We start from the raw sequence: 21,751 nt of genomic DNA, 5'->3' as shown, positions 1-21,751 counted from the left end.
ATAAAAATCATAACAATAATAACAATAATAATAACAATAATAATAAAAAAATGATATTAAAAAATTATTTGCCGCCTGCATTTGTACACGGCATGACCCTACACCCCCTTGCTTCTGACCTGTGTGTATAGTTATTCTTGTGCAGGTGGAGCAGCCCACAGCACACCTCGCAGCCCATCCTCTGTAGTGTCAGCGGGTCCGGTGCCGTGGACTTGGAGGCCGCACAGCTCTGCAGATATCCCTTTAGGTCCCCCTGAAAAAACAAAAATGGTGTTATACTATCGATGCCGCTGCAGGTGATGGGAAAGCTGTGGGGTCGGTGGCATGGCGGAGGACCAGATCTCTTCACTGCTCCACTCACACCGATGTATCTGCAGCGGAGGATTCTCCTGGTAAAGGTTTGGTAAGCTATAAGCGCCATAGAGAAGATGGCACAGACACCGGGATTTACATGACTGTGTCCTCTCTGAGCCGGCATCTCAGTCCAGGAAGTAGATGGTGACCCTGGAAGAGGGCTGAACAAAGATGGCGCCATCAGGGGGAGTGATCTCAATGTGAGGTATTAAATACCTGGAAGTGTTCCTCCTGCTGCACTTAACATGAAACAAATACCTGAGGACAGGTCCACTTTAAGCCCTGAAATTGTGAATAAACTGCACAGAAAAATGGAAATAAAATGGATTCTGGGGGATAATTGTCAGCACTTCGCACAACTAGATCAAGATGAATCTCAGCAGCATCGCCATCAGTATGTGAGGAGATGGAGGAGGGCGAGTGGAGCTGAAATCTCATCACCAACGGGCGTGTGCCACTTACCAGCGGGCAGAACTCCATCACCAGGAGGTACGGGGTGATCTCTGTACACTGTGCCATCCCGGGAACTCAGCACAGGGATGGTGGGTGCCCCTCATATTGGGCACAGCAGGTTTACAGACCGGTGCTCTTAACTCTGCAGCAGACACTGAAATATAAGGTGGGTAGGATGTGCTTCCTGTATGCATATCCATTTGGACAGGAGTGTCCCTTTAAGACCGGCGGCGAGGTATCGGGTTGCAGTCTGCGCACACTGCCAGTTGTTTATTTTCTGTCACTAGTCAGACAAAAGCCACAACAGGGAAATTCTCACCTTTACCTGTCTCCACTTTCTGTAACCTGCAGACTTAAAAAAAACACCCAGCAGCAGAGTAACATGATGCGCCCGCTGTCTGGTATGCGGCTGTTATTCTAAATGAGAAACTATGTGAAATGTCGGGAACATTGTCTGTAGTGCAGGCGCCGACAAATGCCAAACACATGGCAAAGATTGGGCAGAGATCCGTCGGTTCTGGTTCAGGATCCAGCCACGAGGGAGGAAGTCTGGATCGGATTTTCATGCATTTTTAACATCCCAACACAGGTCTGCCGGACGGAATATAATCGATGATGAGAATAGTTGGCAACTATTCTCATCATCGATTAGTTGGTTGGGGGGAAAGAGATAAGGGTAGAGAGAGGGAGAGAGATAAGGGTAGAGAGAGAATAATGATGAGAGAGAGAGAGAGAGAATAATGAGGGGAGAGATAGAAAATAATGAGGAGAGAGAGAGAGAGAAATAATAATGAGGAGATAGAGAGAGAAAATAATGAGGAGAGAGAGAGAGAGAGACTAATGAGAAAGGATGAGGAGAGAGAGAGAGAATAATGAGGAGAGAGAGAGAGAATAATGAGGAGAGAGAGAATAATGAGGAAGGATGGGGAGAGAGAGAGAGAGAGAATAATGAGGAGAGAGAGAGAGAGAATAATGAGGAAGGATGGGTAGAGAGAGAGAGAATAATGAGGAGAGAGAGAGAGAATAACGAGGAAGGATGGGGAGAGAGAGAGATAATAATGAGGAGAGAGAGAGAGAATAATGAGGAGAGAGAGAGAGAATAATGAGGAAGGACCCCTGATAATGTCAATGGACTTACCTATTCCCCCCATATCATTCTTTACCCATAATAATGTCCCACTATCCCACCCCCCTCCCCCCAAAATATAATCTCCCCATATGCTTAGGCAATGCTAAAATGTATTTGGTCGTGCTAATAAAGCTTATTTGCATTTGAATTTGAATTTGGAAGGAGAGAGAGAGAGAGAGTTGAAGAAATAAATTATTTCAGCAGGAGGTTAAACAGCAATCCGGTTTTATTAAAGCCTTACAAGCAGATTTTAGTTGGGCCTCCATATCAAGGCCGAGCTCTGGGCAATTGTTTATGCCTTGAAGAAGCAGCAAGGTCTGAGACAGAGCAATGCTAAGGGGCAACATTCACAAACTGGGTTTAGTTCCCATTTTATTTATGTTTGGTCGCTAAATTCAGTATCGAAATATGGAAGGAGTACTGGGGGGGCGCGGGGGGTTGTGAGAGCGCGCACAGCCCACATAAGAACCCGCACAGCCCACCTGAGAGTCCGCACAGCCCATCTGAGAGCCCGCACAGCCCATCTGAGAGTCCGCACAGCCCATCTGAGAGTCCGCACAGCCTATCTGAGAGCCCGCACAGCCTATCTGAGAGTCCGCACAGCCTATCTGAGAGTCCGCACAGCCTATCTGAGAGCCCGCACAGCCTATCTGAGAGCCCGCACAGCCTATCTGAGAGCCCGCACAGCCTATCTGAGAGCCCGCACAGCCCATCTGAGAGTCCGCACAGCCTGAGAGCCCGCACAGACCACCTGAGAGCCCGCACAGCCCTCTATAGCCGGTCTCCTCGCTCCCTCCCCTGGCGCCCTAGTTGTGAGGCTGCACAGAGGGGTCACAAGTCTCTCTGCAGCTTAATTGGCTACCTTTCCTTGGAAGCTCTGAACGATAGGTGGCACAGCCCAGCGGTAAGGCATGTTATAGGACATGCTAATTGCAATTTGCATGCTTATTACCACGCAAGATGGCCGTTGCGATCAGGACGGAGCCTGCATGAGTGGGGGGTGTCAACCAGCACATGTGCCAAGGGCAGCCAGCTCTGAAAACACAACAGAGCATTGATTTCTATAGGGCATCCATGTGCTGCTTAGGAATACATGGAGAAGTGACAACAGTAGCTCATCTGAAAAGCCCGCCTCGGTGAGATCCCCCGGCAGTACATCGTCTCATTTCAAGCAAAGACAGGTCCTCTTTAATGGATGCCTCAGGCAGGAACGCCGCTGTAATAACCGTGACTACGGCTCCCATCGCCCCGGCAGGAATGTCTTCGTGCCAAAGCATTTTCACGCTGCAAATCTGGAAAATTGGGAAGGCGGGGATGGCGGCGCGGAGCCAAAAACAGACGCGGTCATGTGTAAGGAATGTGTTGTTGACATGCCAGGATCCTGACGTCTCCATCATTAGGTTTATGAGGCTGTTGTGTCCGCTACGCGCAAGTGTCAGAGGGCGGAGCAGAAAAAAAGAAAACGGGAAGCCGAAGGGGATTGTGGGTAAAAAAAAACCCACTCTGCGCACTTACCGGTAGGGTTGAGTCTCCTCTAGGAACAGCATCTGCTCCTGGACGCTGGCGCTGACTTTGAGCTCCTTCACCACAACCTGGGTGCTGGCCAGTCCCGAATTCACCTCCCCCAGCAGGACCTGCACAGCGGAGAGAGACACACGAGGGGTTAAATATGAAGATTCACATAGAACGGATTCTGGAGAGAATAGCCCCCGGCCTACGGAGAGCGGAGGACCGCCATGTGATTGCCCACCCGGGGGGGGATTCACCCCCTTTATAGGCAAAGGTATCCTCACACTTCCTGTTGAGTCACCAGGACAGGAAGTGAAGAGAAATCTCCCTAATGAGACGTCTCTACTGTATTATATACTTTAAAGGGCCAGTACATCTAAAATAGATAAGTTAGATATTATATAATATAGATAGACAATTTGGGATTCATGTCTAGTTGAGAGCCCTAGGTTTTGCGCATCCAGGGCCACACACCTGACACAGCCATGAAAGGGGGGTTCCCTGTGCCAGTTCAAGATGAACTCCGGACATACTCTGATTAAATACATATATAGGAGCTGTTTTACTTGCCACGGATGTATTCTGTCCATCCATCTTATGCCCTGCCACACAGCACAGCCCTGTCTGGCAGGGCGGGAGACCCGATTTTTGCCTCTGCTGCAGTTCAGTAACACTTACAGGTCTTTTCCCTCCCCTAGCCTGTGATTGGACAGTGAAAGGAGAAGCAGCAGACTGCTGAGCTCATCTGCCACTCTGCTCAGCATGTTCCTTAACTGATTGGCTGCTGCTCTCTCACACAGTCTGCTGTACAGGAGATGCACCAGGTTGATACCAGGTCAGCTTCAGGTACCTGCACTGCTTGCATACAGAAAAATGACACCTGAAGTTGTATAAATTGATGCAGAGCTGCATTAATATGTGTCTTTTATATCTGCAATGCAATGCTGCCACTTGTGTGTATACTGTCACATGACATCATCACGGTGGTGGGAGGCGTTATTTGGCTTTTCAGGGCAGGAAAAAAAAAGAGTGAAATCCGTCCTGTTTGCCATCTGTGGAAACCTTAAAGGAGAAGTATGGGGTCAGGGCTTTTCCCCCATAGTTCTCCTTAGGGTAACGGGAGGACACAAACTAGCGTCCTCCCGTCACCCTAGGCTCAGTATACCGCGAGCTACAGCTCACGGTATACTGAGACGCCGCAGCTGGAGCGGATCCCGACATCGATGTCGAGATCCGCCCAGCTGCGTGAGTGACAGCTGGCTCTGCCTATCTAGAGGCAGAGCCAGCTGTACCCGCCCCCTCCCCCGTCCGTTCCGCCAGTCAGCGCTGGCAGATCGGGGAGGGGGGAATTCAGCCCCTCCCCTGTCACTGCAGAGAGCCGTGACAGGATCGAGAGGTGAGCGAACGCCGGTATGTGTTCGCTCACCTCCCGATCTACTGAGCCGACCGGTGACAGTCTCATTGTCACAGGTCGGCTAGAACTATGAGGTGAGTGAAAAGCACCCGCCTCATAGTTTTCCTTTAAGTATCTCTTTTAAGTATCAAATAATCTAAGGTTATGATAGCCGTGTATGTATGTTCTCTTTCAGGCTGCGCAGGGGGGCGATGATCCACCTGCTGGAAATGTAACAACGTATACTAATATACTGATTGTATTACTGACTGTAATTTGTCTTTTGAGCTGCAGATGGCGCTGTAGTGCAATGTCAGTCTCTACGTGCGCGCTTATCTATGATGCACAGGAAGCTGTTGGTTTTTTTGTTCTCTGTGTTCTTCTTCACAATGCTGTACACACACATGTAATGTTCTTCTAAGTAAAACTCAATTCAGCATTCCTCAGGATCTCAGCGCTTCATCTAAACACATAACCAACGCCACCAACAAAACCGGAGCACAGAAATCCGGAGCAAAACTGGAGCCGTCATTGAATTATTCTTTTATTTATTACACAAAATGATATTTAACTTTATAAAAAAAATAAAAAGACATTATCGCAGTGAGTTGTAATGGGGCTGAAATATGTAAAACGTAAAATGTTATTTTTTTAATAGTCACAATGCATATCGGCCGCCGAAACATATTGGCCAAAAATGGCACTTTTGGCAAAGTGCCACTTTCTGGCCGATACAGCGGTGCATCCATTCTTTCTCTCCTCCCCGCTGGGCGCTGCTCTGTGTCCCAGCGGGGAGGAGAGAAACTGTCACAGGCGGCCGAGCGCTACGGGAGGAGAGCGCTGTGAGCGGCTGGCGTCTCTCCTCCCACGCTGCTCAGCCTCCTGTCACAGATCGGGAGAGCGGCGGTGAGGGCGGAGACAGCCAGCGCTGCCACACAAGGCTGAGCTCTCCTCCCCGCACCGCTCGCTCAGCCTCCCGTGACAGCAGTCAGGATGGAGAGCGGGTACAAGCAGTCGGTGATCAGTGATCACTGAGTGTTTGTACATAATTGAGGACAGAGTATGGTTACTATATCCTCAATTATGAATGAATGGGAAGTGATCTACATCACCTCTACATCACTTCCTGTTCATTCATGATTCTGGTTATAGTAAACACACTCTGTCCTCATGGTATGAATGATCAGGAACACTCAGTATAGAGGATTCCTGGTCATTTATAACAGGGGCTGCAGAAAAAGAGATGGAGGACTCTGTGTGTCTCTGAGGACTCTGTGTTCTCAATCTCTTTTTCCATTTTACAAGGGAAACATCAGAGGTCTGTTTAGACCCCCAATATTTCCCAGAAGCACCTAAAGGTAAAGTAAAAAAATTACAATATTTAATCAAAAATGAATACAAATATAAAAAAATTAAAAAGTTTATAAAATTAAAAAAAAATTAAAAATATTAAAAAAAGTTCAAACCAAAAAAAATTTCGGTTTCGGCCTGACAATTTGTTTTTAATTTCGGTTTTGTTTCGGTTTTGAACTCTTCATTTCGGTGCACCTCTAATAAAAAGTGTCACATTTATCATTTACAAATGATCTGCAATATCGTAAATCGCCAGCAGAGGGCTCCGCACTCACCTTGCCGAACCAGCCTCGGCCAATCTCCTTCAAGTACAGCAAGCTCTGTCTTCCCAAATCGGTGGATTTAAGAAGTTGCACTGCGGGAGAAGAACAAATATTGATACGTTGTAGCACTCGCCTCTTCCTTATCCCCCCTCAGTCTCAGAAAAGAGAGTTCACAATCCCAGCTGTAACCTACATAACCCTCCGAACTGTCTCTGCTCTACTCTAGGCACCTCTCTCTCCCTTCATGACTTCTCCTGTGCTTCCTCCTTTCTCTGGACTTCCCTTCCACATACGATCTGACACTCTCCAGCCACTCTGACCCTTAAAGGAGAACTATGGGGTCAGGGCTTTTCCCCATAGTTCTCCTTAGGGTAACGGGAGGACACAAACTAGCGTCCTCCCGTCACCCTAGGCTCAGTATATAGGGAGCTGTAGCTCAAGGTATACTGAGACGCCGCAGCTGAAGCGGATCCTGACAATTGTGTCGAGATCCGCCCAGCTGCGTGAGTGACAGCTGGCTCTGCCTATCTAGAGGCAGAGCCAGCTGTACCCACCCCCTCCCCGACCGTTCCGCCAGTCAGCGCTGGCGGATCGGAGCGGGGAGGGGGGAATCCAGCCCCTCCCCTGTCACGACAGAGAGCCGTGACAGGATCGAGAGGTGAGCGAACGCCGGTATGTGTTCGCTCACCTCCCGATCTACTGAGCCGACCTGTGACAGTCTCATTGCCACAGGTCGGCTAGAACTATGAGGTGAGTGAAAAGCACCCCCTCATAGTTCTCCTTTAAGGTGACTGTTTACAATAAGGTCCCTGCAGGGCCGGTGCTAGACTATTTTGCGCCCTAAACAAGACAAGCTACTTGCACCCCCCAGCCCCACTCCGCGGCGCTGCGTGAGAGGCGAGTATTATTATCTTGTATATTTAATAACAAAAGTCCCTTTAAAAGAACTCCTCCCCATAGGCTAGAGTTGATTGTTAAAGGAGCAGACCTCAGGAGCCTTTGTCCCCATCCGGGTTACTGACCCCGCACCTCTGCGGACAGCTGCTGGGCTGAACAGGTGCGTAGTGAGCCGAATGGAGCAGGTGCCGGTCTTGTGCCCGCACCGAGTCTGTATTCGTGGTGTGGGGCTGCCTCGAGCTGCGCCGGGAAGGAGGACGAGGAGGAGATGTGGAACCCGGCAGGCAGTGTCAAAGATAACTACTGCCAGGTCACCGGAAGGCTGCCTCAGGCCCCCAGAAGCACGGGTCCTCGGCAGCCGATCCGATTTAAAAGTTTAAAGGGCCGGTATCGGCCTTTAGTATCGGGACAATGCCCTGTATCGGCACCGATACCAGTATCGGGACATCCCTAGTAAATACCCCTCCCCCAATGGCACATATACATTTTGGCTTCATATACCTTAAAGTAGAAAAAATGACATATGTGATGCGGTCTGTCAGCAGCATTAACGCAGCCGTCCCCCCGTAACGTAGTTTTATTACCTATTGATACAGCCAGTGTCTGTTAACAGGCCAAGCTGTCCAGGAAAAGTGGCATATAGGGGGTTCAGACAAACTATTCAACACAGACCGTGTCCCCCGGACAATGGAGGCGCTCTGGGGACACATTCGGCGGCGTCCTTCCGCACGTGACACAACAGAAGAATTCTGGCGTTTTATGACGCCGCGTCGCCCACCTCCTTCGTTTGACATTTTCAAGCCCCTCCAGGCTCCCACGCCCGTCTGCCCACCACCCTGCCCCTAAATTCCAAGGGGTGAATACCAAACCCGGCCAGCAACAAAGGGCGCCATTGTCCGGCGCCTGGTACGAACCGGCACGCCTTCTCCACAAGCTGGACACTGGGGCTGTTCTGTAGCGCCAATCTGAGTTGGCCGATGAAAAGGCTCCATTGTGAGCGGCGAGGGCCCCGGAACTTTGAAACGGCCTTTGTGACTCGCCCCAAACACAAAATATTCATTCCTCGGGAAGATTCCAGTCCCACACGCTGGAAACCAATCTGCAGCAAACAAGCCATTGTCTGCACCGAGGCCATCTCGTACAGGGAGACGGCGCGGAATCCCACCTACGAATTCCAAGACAGACGTCGCATTCACATAACGCGGGCCGAACCGCTACATAGATAGCACAGGCGCGTCCTCCGGGGAAAGATGGTTTCCTAATTCAGAGAACCAAAACCCAGAACGAGACACGAATATAGGAACTTAAAAAAAATGAAAGAACTTTAAAATCTTAAAAAGTTCCATTTATGAAAAGCAGACACTCAAAATACTGTACACACCTGGGAGGGACCGGGCACGCATGGTCAGGGGTATCGGGGGGGTGTCACCAATGGGAAGGGTCAGGACCCCCGTCAAGGTTTTATTCCTCTCTATCTGTCCCGGTGATAATGATCAGTGGAACGAAAAAAAGATGGAAAATCCATAACTGCATCAGAACTGCGTGCATCTGTGCAGCTGTAGTGCAATGTGTTTTGCCATGTGTTTTTTTTGGGGGGGGGAGGGCCGGTGGCATTATTATATAGGGATCTTACCATATATGGAAAGTGGCAATATTATATGGGGACCTTACTATATATGGAAAGTGGCATTATCATATAGGGACCTTACCATATATGGAAAGTGGCATTATTATATAGGGGCCTTACCATATATGGAAAGTGGCATTATTCTATAGGGATCTTACCATATATGGAAAGTGGCATTATTATATAGGGGCCTTACCATATATGGAAAGTGGCATTATTATATAGGGGCCTTACCATATATGGAAAGTGGCATTATTATATAGGGATCTTACCATATATGGAAAGTGGCAATATTATATGGGGACCTTACTATATATGGAAAGTGGCATTATCATATAGGGACCTTACCATATATGGAAAGTGGCATTATTATATAGGGGCCTTACCATATATGGAATGTTCTCCTTAGGGTAACGGGAGGACACAAACTAGCGTCCTCCCGTCACCCTAGGCTCAGTATATAGGGAGCTGTAGCTCAAGGTATACTGAGACGCCGCAGCTGAAGCGGATCCTGACAATTGTGTCGAGATCCGCCCAGCTGCGTGAGTGACAGCTGGCTCTGCCTATCTAGAGGCAGAGCCAGCTGTACCCACCCCCTCCCCGACCGTTCCGCCAGTCAGCGCTGGCGGATCGGAGCGGGGAGGGGGGAATCCAGCCCCTCCCCTGTCACGACAGAGAGCCGTGACAGGATCGAGAGGTGAGCGAACGCCGGTATGTGTTCGCTCACCTCCCGATCTACTGAGCCGACCTGTGACAGTCTCATTGCCACAGGTCGGCTAGAACTATGAGGTGAGTGAAAAGCACCCCCTCATAGTTCTCCTTTAAGGTGACTGTTTACAATAAGGTCCCTGCAGGGCCGGTGCTAGACTATTTTGCGCCCTAAACAAGACAAGCTACTTGCACCCCCCAGCCCCACTCCGCGGCGCTGCGTGAGAGGCGAGTATTATTATCTTGTATATTTAATAACAAAAGTCCCTTTAAAAGAACTCCTCCCCATAGGCTAGAGTTGATTGTTAAAGGAGCAGACCTCAGGAGCCTTTGTCCCCATCCGGGTTACTGACCCCGCACCTCTGCGGACAGCTGCTGGGCTGAACAGGTGCGTAGTGAGCCGAATGGAGCAGGTGCCGGTCTTGTGCCCGCACCGAGTCTGTATTCGTGGTGTGGGGCTGCCTCGAGCTGCGCCGGGAAGGAGGACGAGGAGGAGATGTGGAACCCGGCAGGCAGTGTCAAAGATAACTACTGCCAGGTCACCGGAAGGCTGCCTCAGGCCCCCAGAAGCACGGGTCCTCGGCAGCCGATCCGATTTAAAAGTTTAAAGGGCCGGTATCGGCCTTTAGTATCGGGACAATGCCCTGTATCGGCACCGATACCAGTATCGGGACATCCCTAGTAAATACCCCTCCCCCAATGGCACATATACATTTTGGCTTCATATACCTTAAAGTAGAAAAAATGACATATGTGATGCGGTCTGTCAGCAGCATTAACGCAGCCGTCCCCCCGTAACGTAGTTTTATTACCTATTGATACAGCCAGTGTCTGTTAACAGGCCAAGCTGTCCAGGAAAAGTGGCATATAGGGGGTTCAGACAAACTATTCAACACAGACCGTGTCCCCCGGACAATGGAGGCGCTCTGGGGACACATTCGGCGGCGTCCTTCCGCACGTGACACAACAGAAGAATTCTGGCGTTTTATGACGCCGCGTCGCCCACCTCCTTCGTTTGACATTTTCAAGCCCCTCCAGGCTCCCACGCCCGTCTGCCCACCACCCTGCCCCTAAATTCCAAGGGGTGAATACCAAACCCGGCCAGCAACAAAGGGCGCCATTGTCCGGCGCCTGGTACGAACCGGCACGCCTTCTCCACAAGCTGGACACTGGGGCTGTTCTGTAGCGCCAATCTGAGTTGGCCGATGAAAAGGCTCCATTGTGAGCGGCGAGGGCCCCGGAACTTTGAAACGGCCTTTGTGACTCGCCCCAAACACAAAATATTCATTCCTCGGGAAGATTCCAGTCCCACACGCTGGAAACCAATCTGCAGCAAACAAGCCATTGTCTGCACCGAGGCCATCTCGTACAGGGAGACGGCGCGGAATCCCACCTACGAATTCCAAGACAGACGTCGCATTCACATAACGCGGGCCGAACCGCTACATAGATAGCACAGGCGCGTCCTCCGGGGAAAGATGGTTTCCTAATTCAGAGAACCAAAACCCAGAACGAGACACGAATATAGGAACTTAAAAAAAATGAAAGAACTTTAAAATCTTAAAAAGTTCCATTTATGAAAAGCAGACACTCAAAATACTGTACACACCTGGGAGGGACCGGGCACGCATGGTCAGGGGTATCGGGGGGGTGTCACCAATGGGAAGGGTCAGGACCCCCGTCAAGGTTTTATTCCTCTCTATCTGTCCCGGTGATAATGATCAGTGGAACGAAAAAAAGATGGAAAATCCATAACTGCATCAGAACTGCGTGCATCTGTGCAGCTGTAGTGCAATGTGTTTTGCCATGTGTTTTTTTTGGGGGGGGGAGGGCCGGTGGCATTATTATATAGGGATCTTACCATATATGGAAAGTGGCAATATTATATGGGGACCTTACTATATATGGAAAGTGGCATTATCATATAGGGACCTTACCATATATGGAAAGTGGCATTATTATATAGGGGCCTTACCATATATGGAAAGTGGCATTATTATATAGGGGCCTTACCATATATGGAAAGTGGCATTATTATATAGGGATCTTACCATATATGGAAAGTGGCAATATTATATGGGGACCTTACTATATATGGAAAGTGGCATTATCATATAGGGACCTTACCATATATGGAAAGTGGCATTATTATATAGGGGCCTTACCATATATGGAAAGTGGCATTATTCTATAGGGATCTTACCATATATGGAAAGTGGCATTATTATATAGGGGCCTTACCATATATGGAAAGTGGCATTATTCTATAGGGATCTTACCATATATGGAAAGTGGCATTATTATATAGGGATCTTACCATATATGGAAAGTGGCAATATTATATGGGGACCTTACTATATATGGAAAGTGGCATTATCATATAGGGACCTTACCATATATGGAAAGTGGCATTATTATATAGGGGCCTTACCATATATGGAAAGTGGCATTATTATATAGGGATCTTACCATATATGGAAAGTGGCATTATTATATAGGGATCTTACCATATATGGAAAGTGGCATTATTATATAGGGATCTTACCATATATGGAAAGTGGCATTATTATATAGGGGCCTTACCATATATGGAAAGTGGCATTATTATATAGGGGCCTTACCATATATGGAAAGTGGCATTATTATATAGGGGCCTTACCATATATGGAAAGTGGCATTATTATATAGGGATCTTACCATATATGGAAAGTTTTGTTATTCTATAGGGATCAATTCAAAGTCCCGCCAATGCTGTGTCCCAGACAATGTCCAACCAATGCTGTGTCTGGGGCCGTGTCCTGCCAATGTTGTGTCCACAGCAGTGTACCGGGATCACAGCATCAACCTTATATCAGTTACTACACATGGCAATGACTGCCATAATCGCTGCTACCAGTGGGAGGTTTCCACATATTAAGAGTCTGGGGTCTGTGTTGGACCAACCCATAAAGGGGGACGTGATGGGCAGTCTTGGCAATCCGTACAGTGGGTGTGGTTTGGGTGCACCCACCTGTAAAGTGGGCGGATGGAATGCTAATAATAAGTATGGCTAAAGCTAAAGAGTATAGAAAGGTTAGCAGAAGCCCTGTCAAGTTGTCTCTTTCCCCCAGGGGGGTGATTCACCCCTTTATTTACCCCGATCACCATTGTCAGGGAGAAAGAAAGTGAGAGAAAATCCAACATTTCTAGTTGTCACCAGAACAGGAACAGAGGGGAAATCTTCCACTGGTGGCACTAGTTCTGGTGGCAACTGTCTAAGAGGGTATTAGGGTCCATTCACACATGGGCGGTTTTCCGCGCGTATTCAGCCGTCGGAATACGTGCGCAACCGCTCTAAACCTAAAAAGCAATGCATGTTAATGTGCATTGTTCAGACTACTGTGGGGCCCGCGTGGTAAAAAAAACGCACATCCTGCAAAATAGTCTCAGGGGCGGATTCCGCACGTTTGTGGCTGTAGTATAGCTGTAAACTAGCGGAATCCGTGCAGATGTAAAGGTTGTAGCGTTTTCGTGCCGCGTAGTCGTATGGAAAACCGCGCGGGAAACGCAAACGCTATATGTGAATGGAGACTGATATTTTCTTTGGGGAGATTTACTTTCACTTCCTGTCGTATCTACAGGACAGGAAGTAAAGAGAAGTCCACCCAATAGCACACACAATGCTACAGTTTACAGTCAACCAAAACATTCTGGAAACAATGAATTCCATCCTGCGCGGCTGAAAGACGGTTCTGATTGGTTACCGCAGACCGTTGCTATAATGCCTTGTCCTTGGTTTTGTCTCTCACAGTCTTTAGATGTGACATCTCCGCATTGAGATCTCCTCACCACCCAACTGCTGCAGTTACAAGAGAGTCTCAGAATTCAGCATGGAGGAGGGAGACTGCATGGTGAGAGTGAGCAGGGGCAAAACTGGGAGCGCCATAGGGAAGAAAGGGTTCATCATTAGTAACGCCAAAAAAACCCGACAAGACGCCAGCGAGGGATTCAGACACTCAGTGTACGCCCACTGAGGATAAATCGTCCTTGGAAGGACTCGTCCTGTAAATAATTCATCCGGCAGAAGTACAGTGAATGTTATTAACCTTAATACACAAAACGCACAAGCTTTCGGCTGCCAAGACCGCCACGGCAGCTCTATGTAAAGGGAACCTGTCACCGGCACAGTAGCTCCTGGACATGCAGCAGCGTGGTGTCACTCCTCACTGTATACAGTCCATTTTTTGTGACTCGTTACAAGGTTTCTTATCTGGAGATCCTGCCGGTAACTGCAACTCCTGCTGCAGGCTGACAACACAAAGCCATTGCCCTACCCATCAGCAGCAGCGTTGTCAGCCTGTCAGGTCTGTGCAGGAGGCATGCACAATGGCGACCCTGAGGGAGCGCACGCGGCAGGCTAACAACACTAAGCCATTGCCTTACCATCAGCGTTGGCAGCCTGTCAGGTCTGTGCAGGAGGCATACACAATGGCGACCCTGAGGGAGCGCACGCGGCAGGCTAACAACACTAAGCCATTGCCTTACCATCAGCGTTGGCAGCCTGTCAGGTCTGTGCAGGAGGCATACACAATGGCGGCCCTGAGGGAGCGCACACGGCAGGCTGACAACACTAAGCCATTGCCTTACCATCAGCATCAGCGTTGGCAGCCTGTCAGGTCTGTGCAGGAGGCATACACAATGGCGGCCCTGAGGGAGCGCACGCGGCAGGCTGACAACACTAAGCCATTGCCTTGCCATCAGCATCAGCGTTGGCAGCCTGTCAGGTCTGTGCAGGAGGCATGCACAATGGCGGCCCTGAGGGAGCGCACGCGGCAGGCTGACAACACTTAGCCATTGCCTTACCATCAGCAGCAGCGTTGTCAGCCTGCCAGGTCTGTGCAGGAGGCATACACAATGGCGGCCCTGAGGCAGGCTGACAACGCCGCTGCTAATTGAGGGTGTTCACTCAGCAAAGCAAATGCAGACTGAACCTTGTCAGTGAAGCTGCGTCTAGTTCAATCAATCAATCACGTGATAACAAAAATCCAGTTTATTTTGGATTATTTCTGACGTAGAAGGTTTGGTTTCTTAAAGTGAACGCATGTTCATCCTATTTTCTAACATTCACTTTGCTTAGTGAGCAACCTCTACTGCTTTAGTGAACCGACCCCAATAGGCTGAATTCATAAAGCTTTAAACACACGGACAAGGTTTTTTTTATTTTTAGTCATGTGACTGTCATTTTCTCATTGGGCCCAACTGTCACTTGAAGATCCTTATTCATATATATTTTTATGATTTCGGGCTTATGCGTCATTATTACTCATCAAAAACGGGAGGACTAACAGCTAAGCTGATCTGAGAATATTCCGAATCACCGTAAACTTCTGAAAATCCTTTTGCTCATCGGTTCTCGGTTCTGTTGCGTTATTGTCCCAACCAACTATGCACAAAATAACTCGATTATCATCTAAAAAGCCGATGAGTCAGCTAGTCTGTGATTACATCGTCTTTATTATGATCCCCGTCCTTCCTAGGACTACCCAGAACCGACGGACCTACCTGATCTCCCGGGCTGCTTGGACATTGGCACAGAGACCTCCGTAAGTGGCAGGACGTAAACCTCGGGTCCATTCTGGGGAGCCGGGGAGCTCTGGACGGAGAACTCCGTGGTGTAGTCTTCTCCTTCCACATTGTCCAGTTCCTGCAATCAGCAAAGGGACATTCATTATAACAGATGAAGTGGGATGAGCAGTTTGTCCCCACCCCAAAAAAAAATTAACCCCTTCCGCGACAGACTCATGGGAAGGGAGTCAGCAGGAAAATTCCTCATGCAACAAGTTGACTGGAGATTTCCTGAAAGCCGAGTTTCTCTGGGGCCCTGGAGCAAAATGAGAATCCAAAATGAGCCCCACAATAAAAGAGAATTGGACTGGGGGGCGGTGTTTGGGAACGAAGAGCAGAGAAAACTCGAATGAAAGTGCAATTATAGCTGATGAGAAAACTTAAAGGGATTATTCACTTACAAAAAGCAAATATTGCCTTCAAACAAAAAAGAGAGACATGGACTCCTCTGCAGTCTTCTTTATATTATCCCTCACCCCTGATAATGTCCCCGGACTCCCCTCCTATCCTCTTGATATTATCCCTTACCCCTGATAATGTCCCCGGACTCCGCTCCAATCCCCTTTATATTACCCCTGATATTGTCCCCGGACTCCCCTCCTCTCCCCTTTATAGTACCCCTTACCCCTGATAATGTCCCCGGACTCCCCTCCTATTCCCTTTATATTACCCCTTACCCCTGATATTGTCCCCGGACTTCCCTCCTATCCCCTTTATATTCTCCCTTACCCCTGAAAATGTCCCCAGACTCCCCTCTTATCCCCTTTATATTATGCCTTACCCCTGATAATGTCCCCAGACTCCCCTCCTATCCCCTTTATATTATCCCTTACCCCTGATAATGTCCCCGAACTCCCCTCCTATCCCCTTTATATTATCCCTTACCCCTGACAATGTCCCCGGACTCCCCTCCTATCCCCTTTATATTATCCCTTACCCCTGACAATGTCCCCGGACTCCCCTCCTATCCCCTTTATATGATCCCTCACCCCCGATAATGTCCCCGGACTCCCCTCCTATCCCTTACCCCCGAGAATGTCCCCGGACTCCCCTCCTATCCCCTTTATATTACCCCTGATAATGTCCCTGGGTGACCCTAATTGGGTGATGTGCCCACTGTTAGACTAAAGAGTTAACCGGGCACCGTAGGCCCCCCTATACCGCACAAAACTGGCATAGCGCGCTCCAAAACACGGTTCAGGAGTCACAACGATAAAATGAGTCACGCATGACTGTCTGTGGCATTGCAGCTGGCACAGGGCTTACCCGCGCTCCAAATATGAAAGATGCCAGCTGCTGCCTTGTTTACTGAGCAAGAGTGGCACACGCATGCCCCCTGGCATCCCCTGCACTGCGACCGGCTCCCCCCTCCGGGTACCCTGCGCACTCCCAGAGGGGCCCCCTCATCCCAGGGCAAACATGTAGTCTTAGATCTGAACAGATGTACCATGGGAGCGTCAGAGATTATAACAGGAAATCATGTTATTCTTTAATGAGGCTGCAACGCGGACTGTCTGCGCCCCACTGTCACTCTCAGTCATTGGAATGCATTGCTGAACAGGCGATTGTGGATATTCATATATTAACTCCTGCCTGCTGACAATCTTCCTGAACTTACTGAGAAATCAGAACTTTATAGATTCTGTGGAGAGAGGAAACCTGTCAATATAGAAGAAGAGCCATTGCATCTGAAAATGCCAGCTGCCTGGCTTTGCCATTCACTGACGCAGCCAGCCAGCGACTAGATTAGCAGCACTGAAGCCTATAGAGCCATCTTCTCTATGCAGGCCACTCATATGAAACAAGCAGGCAGCCAGCATCTGAAAATCTAAGCCTCAGGTCAGCTATGTAGGGAAGCAAGGATGAAGATGGCAGCCCTGGGCGCTGGCTCCTTAAATCTAGCCCACACAGGATTGTAAAACGTACAATAAGCCTTACAGCATTCAACAAGCTTCCTCAATGCCCTTAAAGTGCCCCCCAGCTGCAGACTGGGAGGGCTGAATACAGGGGACAATGGGCAGGTGGTCCCTTTAAACTTGATATCAACAGATTTGAAATGCGTTCAATTCGCTCTGCGGTCGCTGGCCACTTCGCTGCACACGCAGCTGCACGGAGCTCAATGCGGCTACGCTATTATATAACATAGTCCTGGGCTTCACCTCAACTTGTCTGAACTGCAGCATTCAGGCTGCTTATATAACCGCAGCACAGGCAGGTACCGCGCACAGAACAAGAACAAATGACATCATCCGCCATGAGAACATTTCCACCCAAAAACACTCTAGAAGGATCAGATTATCTCCACGCCCAAAGGCGATCTGTGCACTGGAGCGTTAAGGTGCACAGCTCTCAGCAAGCACCACCTACAAATGAGGCAAAAACACGGCGTGCAAAAGGTCGGTAGTCCAAGGCAGCCAATCAGTAAACGTCTGCCACTGGATATAAACAATGGACAGAAAGCTCTTATTGGTTTTAGTGGTTTCGTGAACATCATTGCTCTGCACGGCATGACTGCAGAGACGGAAGGGTTTTAGATCACATGATGTGTGAATACTGACCCTCCTTATAACCCTAACACTGATCCTCCTTGTAACCCTAACACTGACCCTCCCTGTAACCCCAACACTGACCTCCCTGTAACCCTAACACTGACCCTCCCTGTAACCCCAACACTAACCCTCCCTGTAACCCCAACACTGAGCCTCCCTGTAACCCCAACACTTACCCTCCCTGTAATTCCAATGCTAACCCTCCCTGTAACCCCAACACTAACCCTCCCTGCAACCTCAACATTACCCCTCCTTGTAACCCCAACAATGACCCTCCCTGTAACCCCAACAATGACCCTCCCTGTAACCCTAACACTGACCCTCCCTGTAACCCTAACACTGACCCTCCCTGTAACCCTAACACTGACCCTCCCTGTAACCCTAACACTGACCCTCCCTGTAACCCTAACACTGACCCTCCCTGTAACCCTAACACTGACCCTCCCTGTAACCCTAACACTGACCCTCCCTGTAACCCTAACACTGACCCTCCCTGTAACCCTAACACTGACCCTCCCTGTAACCCTAACACTGACCCTCCCTGTAACCCTAACACTGACCCTCCCTGTAACCCTAACACTGACCCTCCCTGTAACCCTAACACTGACCCTCCCTGTAACCCTAACACTGACCCTCCCTGTAACCCTAACACTGACCCTCCCTGTAACCCTAACACTGACCCTCCCTGTAACCCTAACACTGACCCTCCCTGTAACCCTAACACTGACCCTCCCTGTAACCCTAACACTGACCCTCCCTGTAACCCTAACACTGACCCTCCCTGTAACCCTAACACTGACCCTCCCTGTAACCCTAACACTGACCCTCCCTGTAACCCTAACACTGACCCTCCCTGTAACCCTAACACTGACCCTCCCTGTAACCCTAACACTGACCCTCCCTGTAACCCTAACACTGACCCTCCCTGTAACCCTAACACTGACCCTCCCTGTAACCCTAACACTGACCCTCCCTGTAACCCTAACACTGACCCTCCCTGTAACCCTAACACTGACCCTCCCTGTAACCCTAACACTGACCCTCCCTGTAACCCTAACACTGACCCTCCCTGTAACCCTAACACTGACCCTCCCTGTAACCCTAACACTGACCCTCCCTGTAACCCTAACACTGACCCTCCCTGTAACCCTAACACTGACCCTCCCTGTAACCCTAACACTGACCCTCCCTGTAACCCTAACACTGACCCTCCCTGTAACCCTAACACTAACCTTCTCTGTAACACCAACACTAACCTTCTCTGTAACGGCAACACTAACCCTCCCTGCAACCTCAACATTACCCCTCCTTGTAACCCCAACAATGACCCTCCCTGTAACCCCAACAATGACCCTCCCTGTAACCCTAACACTAACCTTCTCTGTAACACCTCTCCCTGTAACCATAACACTGACCCTCCCTGTAACCCAAACACTGACCTTCCCTGTAACCCCAACACTGACCCTCCCTGTAACCTCAACACTGACCTCCCTGTAACCCCAAAACTGACCCACCCTGTAACCCCAACACTGACCTCCCTGTAACCATAACACTGACCCTCCCTGTAACCTCAACACTGACCCACCCTGTAGCCCCAACACTGATGGGATGGATGGAATGGCCTTACCATAGGACACATACAAGGTGAAAGCAATCATTTCTTTTCTAGAGAGAGAAGAGCGGGATCTGTCATCATTCACAGGAGATTCCCAACATATCAGCGACAATGAGCTCCACCAGCACACGGAAGACCTCGCTACTGGACTCTTAGCAACACTTCCCAGGCACCATCCTCTCAGGAGACGACCATCAACCTTGATTTTATCAGGGTGTCATCTCTCATGGGATCTCTATTATCAGAGTGTAATTTATCATGCGATATCTTATCAGGGTGTCATCTATCATGTGATCTCTATTATCAGGGTGTCATCTATCATGTGACATCTTTTATCAGAGTGTCATCTATCATGTGATATCTTTTATCAGGGTGTCATCTCTCATGGGATCTCTATTATCATGGTGCCATCTATCATGTGACATCTTTTATCAGAGTGTCATCTATCATGTGATATCTTTTATCAGAGTGTCATCTCTCATGTGATCTCTATTATCAGGGTGTCATTTATCATATGATATCTTTTGTAAGGGTGTCATCTATCATATGATATCTTATCAGGGTGTCATCTATCATATGATATCTTATCAGGGTGTTATCTATCATATGATATCTTATCAGGGTGTCATCTATCATATGATATCTTATCAGGGTGTTATCTATCATATGATATCTTATCAGGGTGTTATCTATCATATGATATCTTATCAGGGTGTCATCATATGATATCTTATCAGGGTGTCATCTATCATGTGATATCTTATTAGGGTGTCATCTATCATATGATATCTTATCAGGGTGTCCAGCCTAGGATTTCACATTGTTTAATGATCCCTTGGCTGAGTATTCGTGAACGCTATTGGCAAATAGATAGCCAATCACGCAGCCCCACAGTTCCGGGTCCCCCATCAGCCACAACGTCAGCTGTGTTCAAAATTTCCTGAAGTAGTTTAAAAAGAAAACAAAAAACAGTCCAGCACTGGTCCCAAAGCCGACACGGGGCGCAGCAAACTAAAATATACTTAAAACACCCCAAAAAAATCAGATATTGAATTACATTTCTAAAAGTGTCATTAACCAAGAAGTAGTCACTTTGGCCACCTCGACCCATAAACGGGCCCATCACCCAACATGCCAGAAAGCATCAATGAATTCTCCGGGGGAAAATCTTATATTCGCAAAGGATCAATGAATTCTCCGGGGGCAAATCTTATATTCACAAAGGATCAATGAATTCTCTGGGGGCAGATCTTATATTCACAAAGGATCAATGAATTCTCCGGGGGCAGATCTAATATTCACAAAGGATCAATGAATTCTCCGGGGGCAGATCTTATATTCACAAAGGATCAATGAATTCCCCGGGGGCAAATCTTATATTCACAAAGGATCAATGAATTCTCTGGGGGCAGATCTTATATTCACAAAGGATCAATGAATTCTCCGGGGGCAGATCTAATATTCACAAAGGATCAATGAATTCTCCGGGGGCAGATCTTATATTCGCAAAGGATCAATGAATTCCCCGGGGACAGATCTTATATTCACAAAGGATCAATGAATTCCCCGGGGACGGATGTTATATTCACAAAGGATCAATGAATTCCCCGGGGACAGATCTTATATTCACAAAGGATCAATGAATTCTCCGGGGGCAGATCTTATATTCGCAAAGGATCAATGAATTCTCCGGGGGCAGATCTTATATTCGCAAAGGATCAATGAATTCCCCGGGGGCAGATCTTATATTCGCAAAGGATCAATGAATTCTTCGGGGGCAGATCTTATATTCACAAAGGATCCATCGGCTGAACAGTTCATAGAAAGACAATTATTATTTCAGATACATTCATCCCAACAACTGATGTTACAATGTATTCAAAGCAACAACACAGATATACCCAACAATAAAAGAAAACTTGTATCTTATACCGGTAATATAAATTGTAGAACGAGTCCGGACAGATATTAAAAACATGAATTCATATTATTATAATATTATTATTATATTTTCATTATTATTATTTAACACAAAGTGATTTTATGTCATTGCGGAATCCTCTACGGCATTGAACTGTTTTCCATTTTCGCCGTCTTCCTTCTTGGCGAACGCAAACCCCAGACAGATTGAATGTAACTATTTAAAGCCCACGCATGCCTGAGATACTTTAAATAGAACATAGAGGGGGAAAAAATAGAATAAAATAATCAAACCGTTCCAATGGACCTCAAAATGTTCCAATAACAGCAGCTGGTAACGGCCTTGTTACAATTGTCGGAAGACGTCATACAAATGG

The 21,751-nt window shown here is 48.3% G+C and overlaps 2 protein-coding genes across 2 annotated transcripts in view; both read right to left on the bottom strand.

Moving 5' to 3' along the window:
- The window catches only part of LOC108797164 (serine/threonine-protein kinase LMTK1-like), a 6,323-nt gene extending 5,450 nt beyond the window's left edge, over positions 1 to 873 (bottom strand). The window contains exons 1-2 of the mRNA XM_018568734.1: positions 817 to 873; positions 120 to 253 (exon numbers count right to left, since the gene is read on the bottom strand). Of these exons, the coding sequence (XP_018424236.1) occupies positions 120 to 253; positions 817 to 873 (191 nt within the window). The remainder of the gene's footprint in view (positions 1 to 119; positions 254 to 816) is intronic.
- A 2,178-nt stretch (positions 874 to 3,051) lies between these two features.
- LOC108797162 (serine/threonine-protein kinase LMTK1-like) overlaps positions 3,052 to 21,751 on the bottom strand; it is a 45,508-nt gene continuing 26,808 nt past the window's right edge. Inside the window, exons 3-6 of the mRNA XM_018568733.1 lie at positions 15,228 to 15,369; positions 6,467 to 6,546; positions 3,452 to 3,570; positions 3,052 to 3,358 (exon numbers count right to left, since the gene is read on the bottom strand). Coding sequence (XP_018424235.1) covers positions 3,052 to 3,358; positions 3,452 to 3,570; positions 6,467 to 6,546; positions 15,228 to 15,369 — 648 coding nt within the window. The remainder of the gene's footprint in view (positions 3,359 to 3,451; positions 3,571 to 6,466; positions 6,547 to 15,227; positions 15,370 to 21,751) is intronic.

Source organism: Nanorana parkeri, unplaced genomic scaffold (assembly GCF_000935625.1).
Source record: "Nanorana parkeri isolate BGI_ZX_2015 unplaced genomic scaffold, ASM93562v1 scaffold1237, whole genome shotgun sequence".
NCBI lineage: Eukaryota > Metazoa > Chordata > Amphibia > Anura > Dicroglossidae > Nanorana > Nanorana parkeri.
Note: the sequence above shows the minus strand (reverse complement) of the source record. Positions and strands in the feature narration are given on the sequence as shown.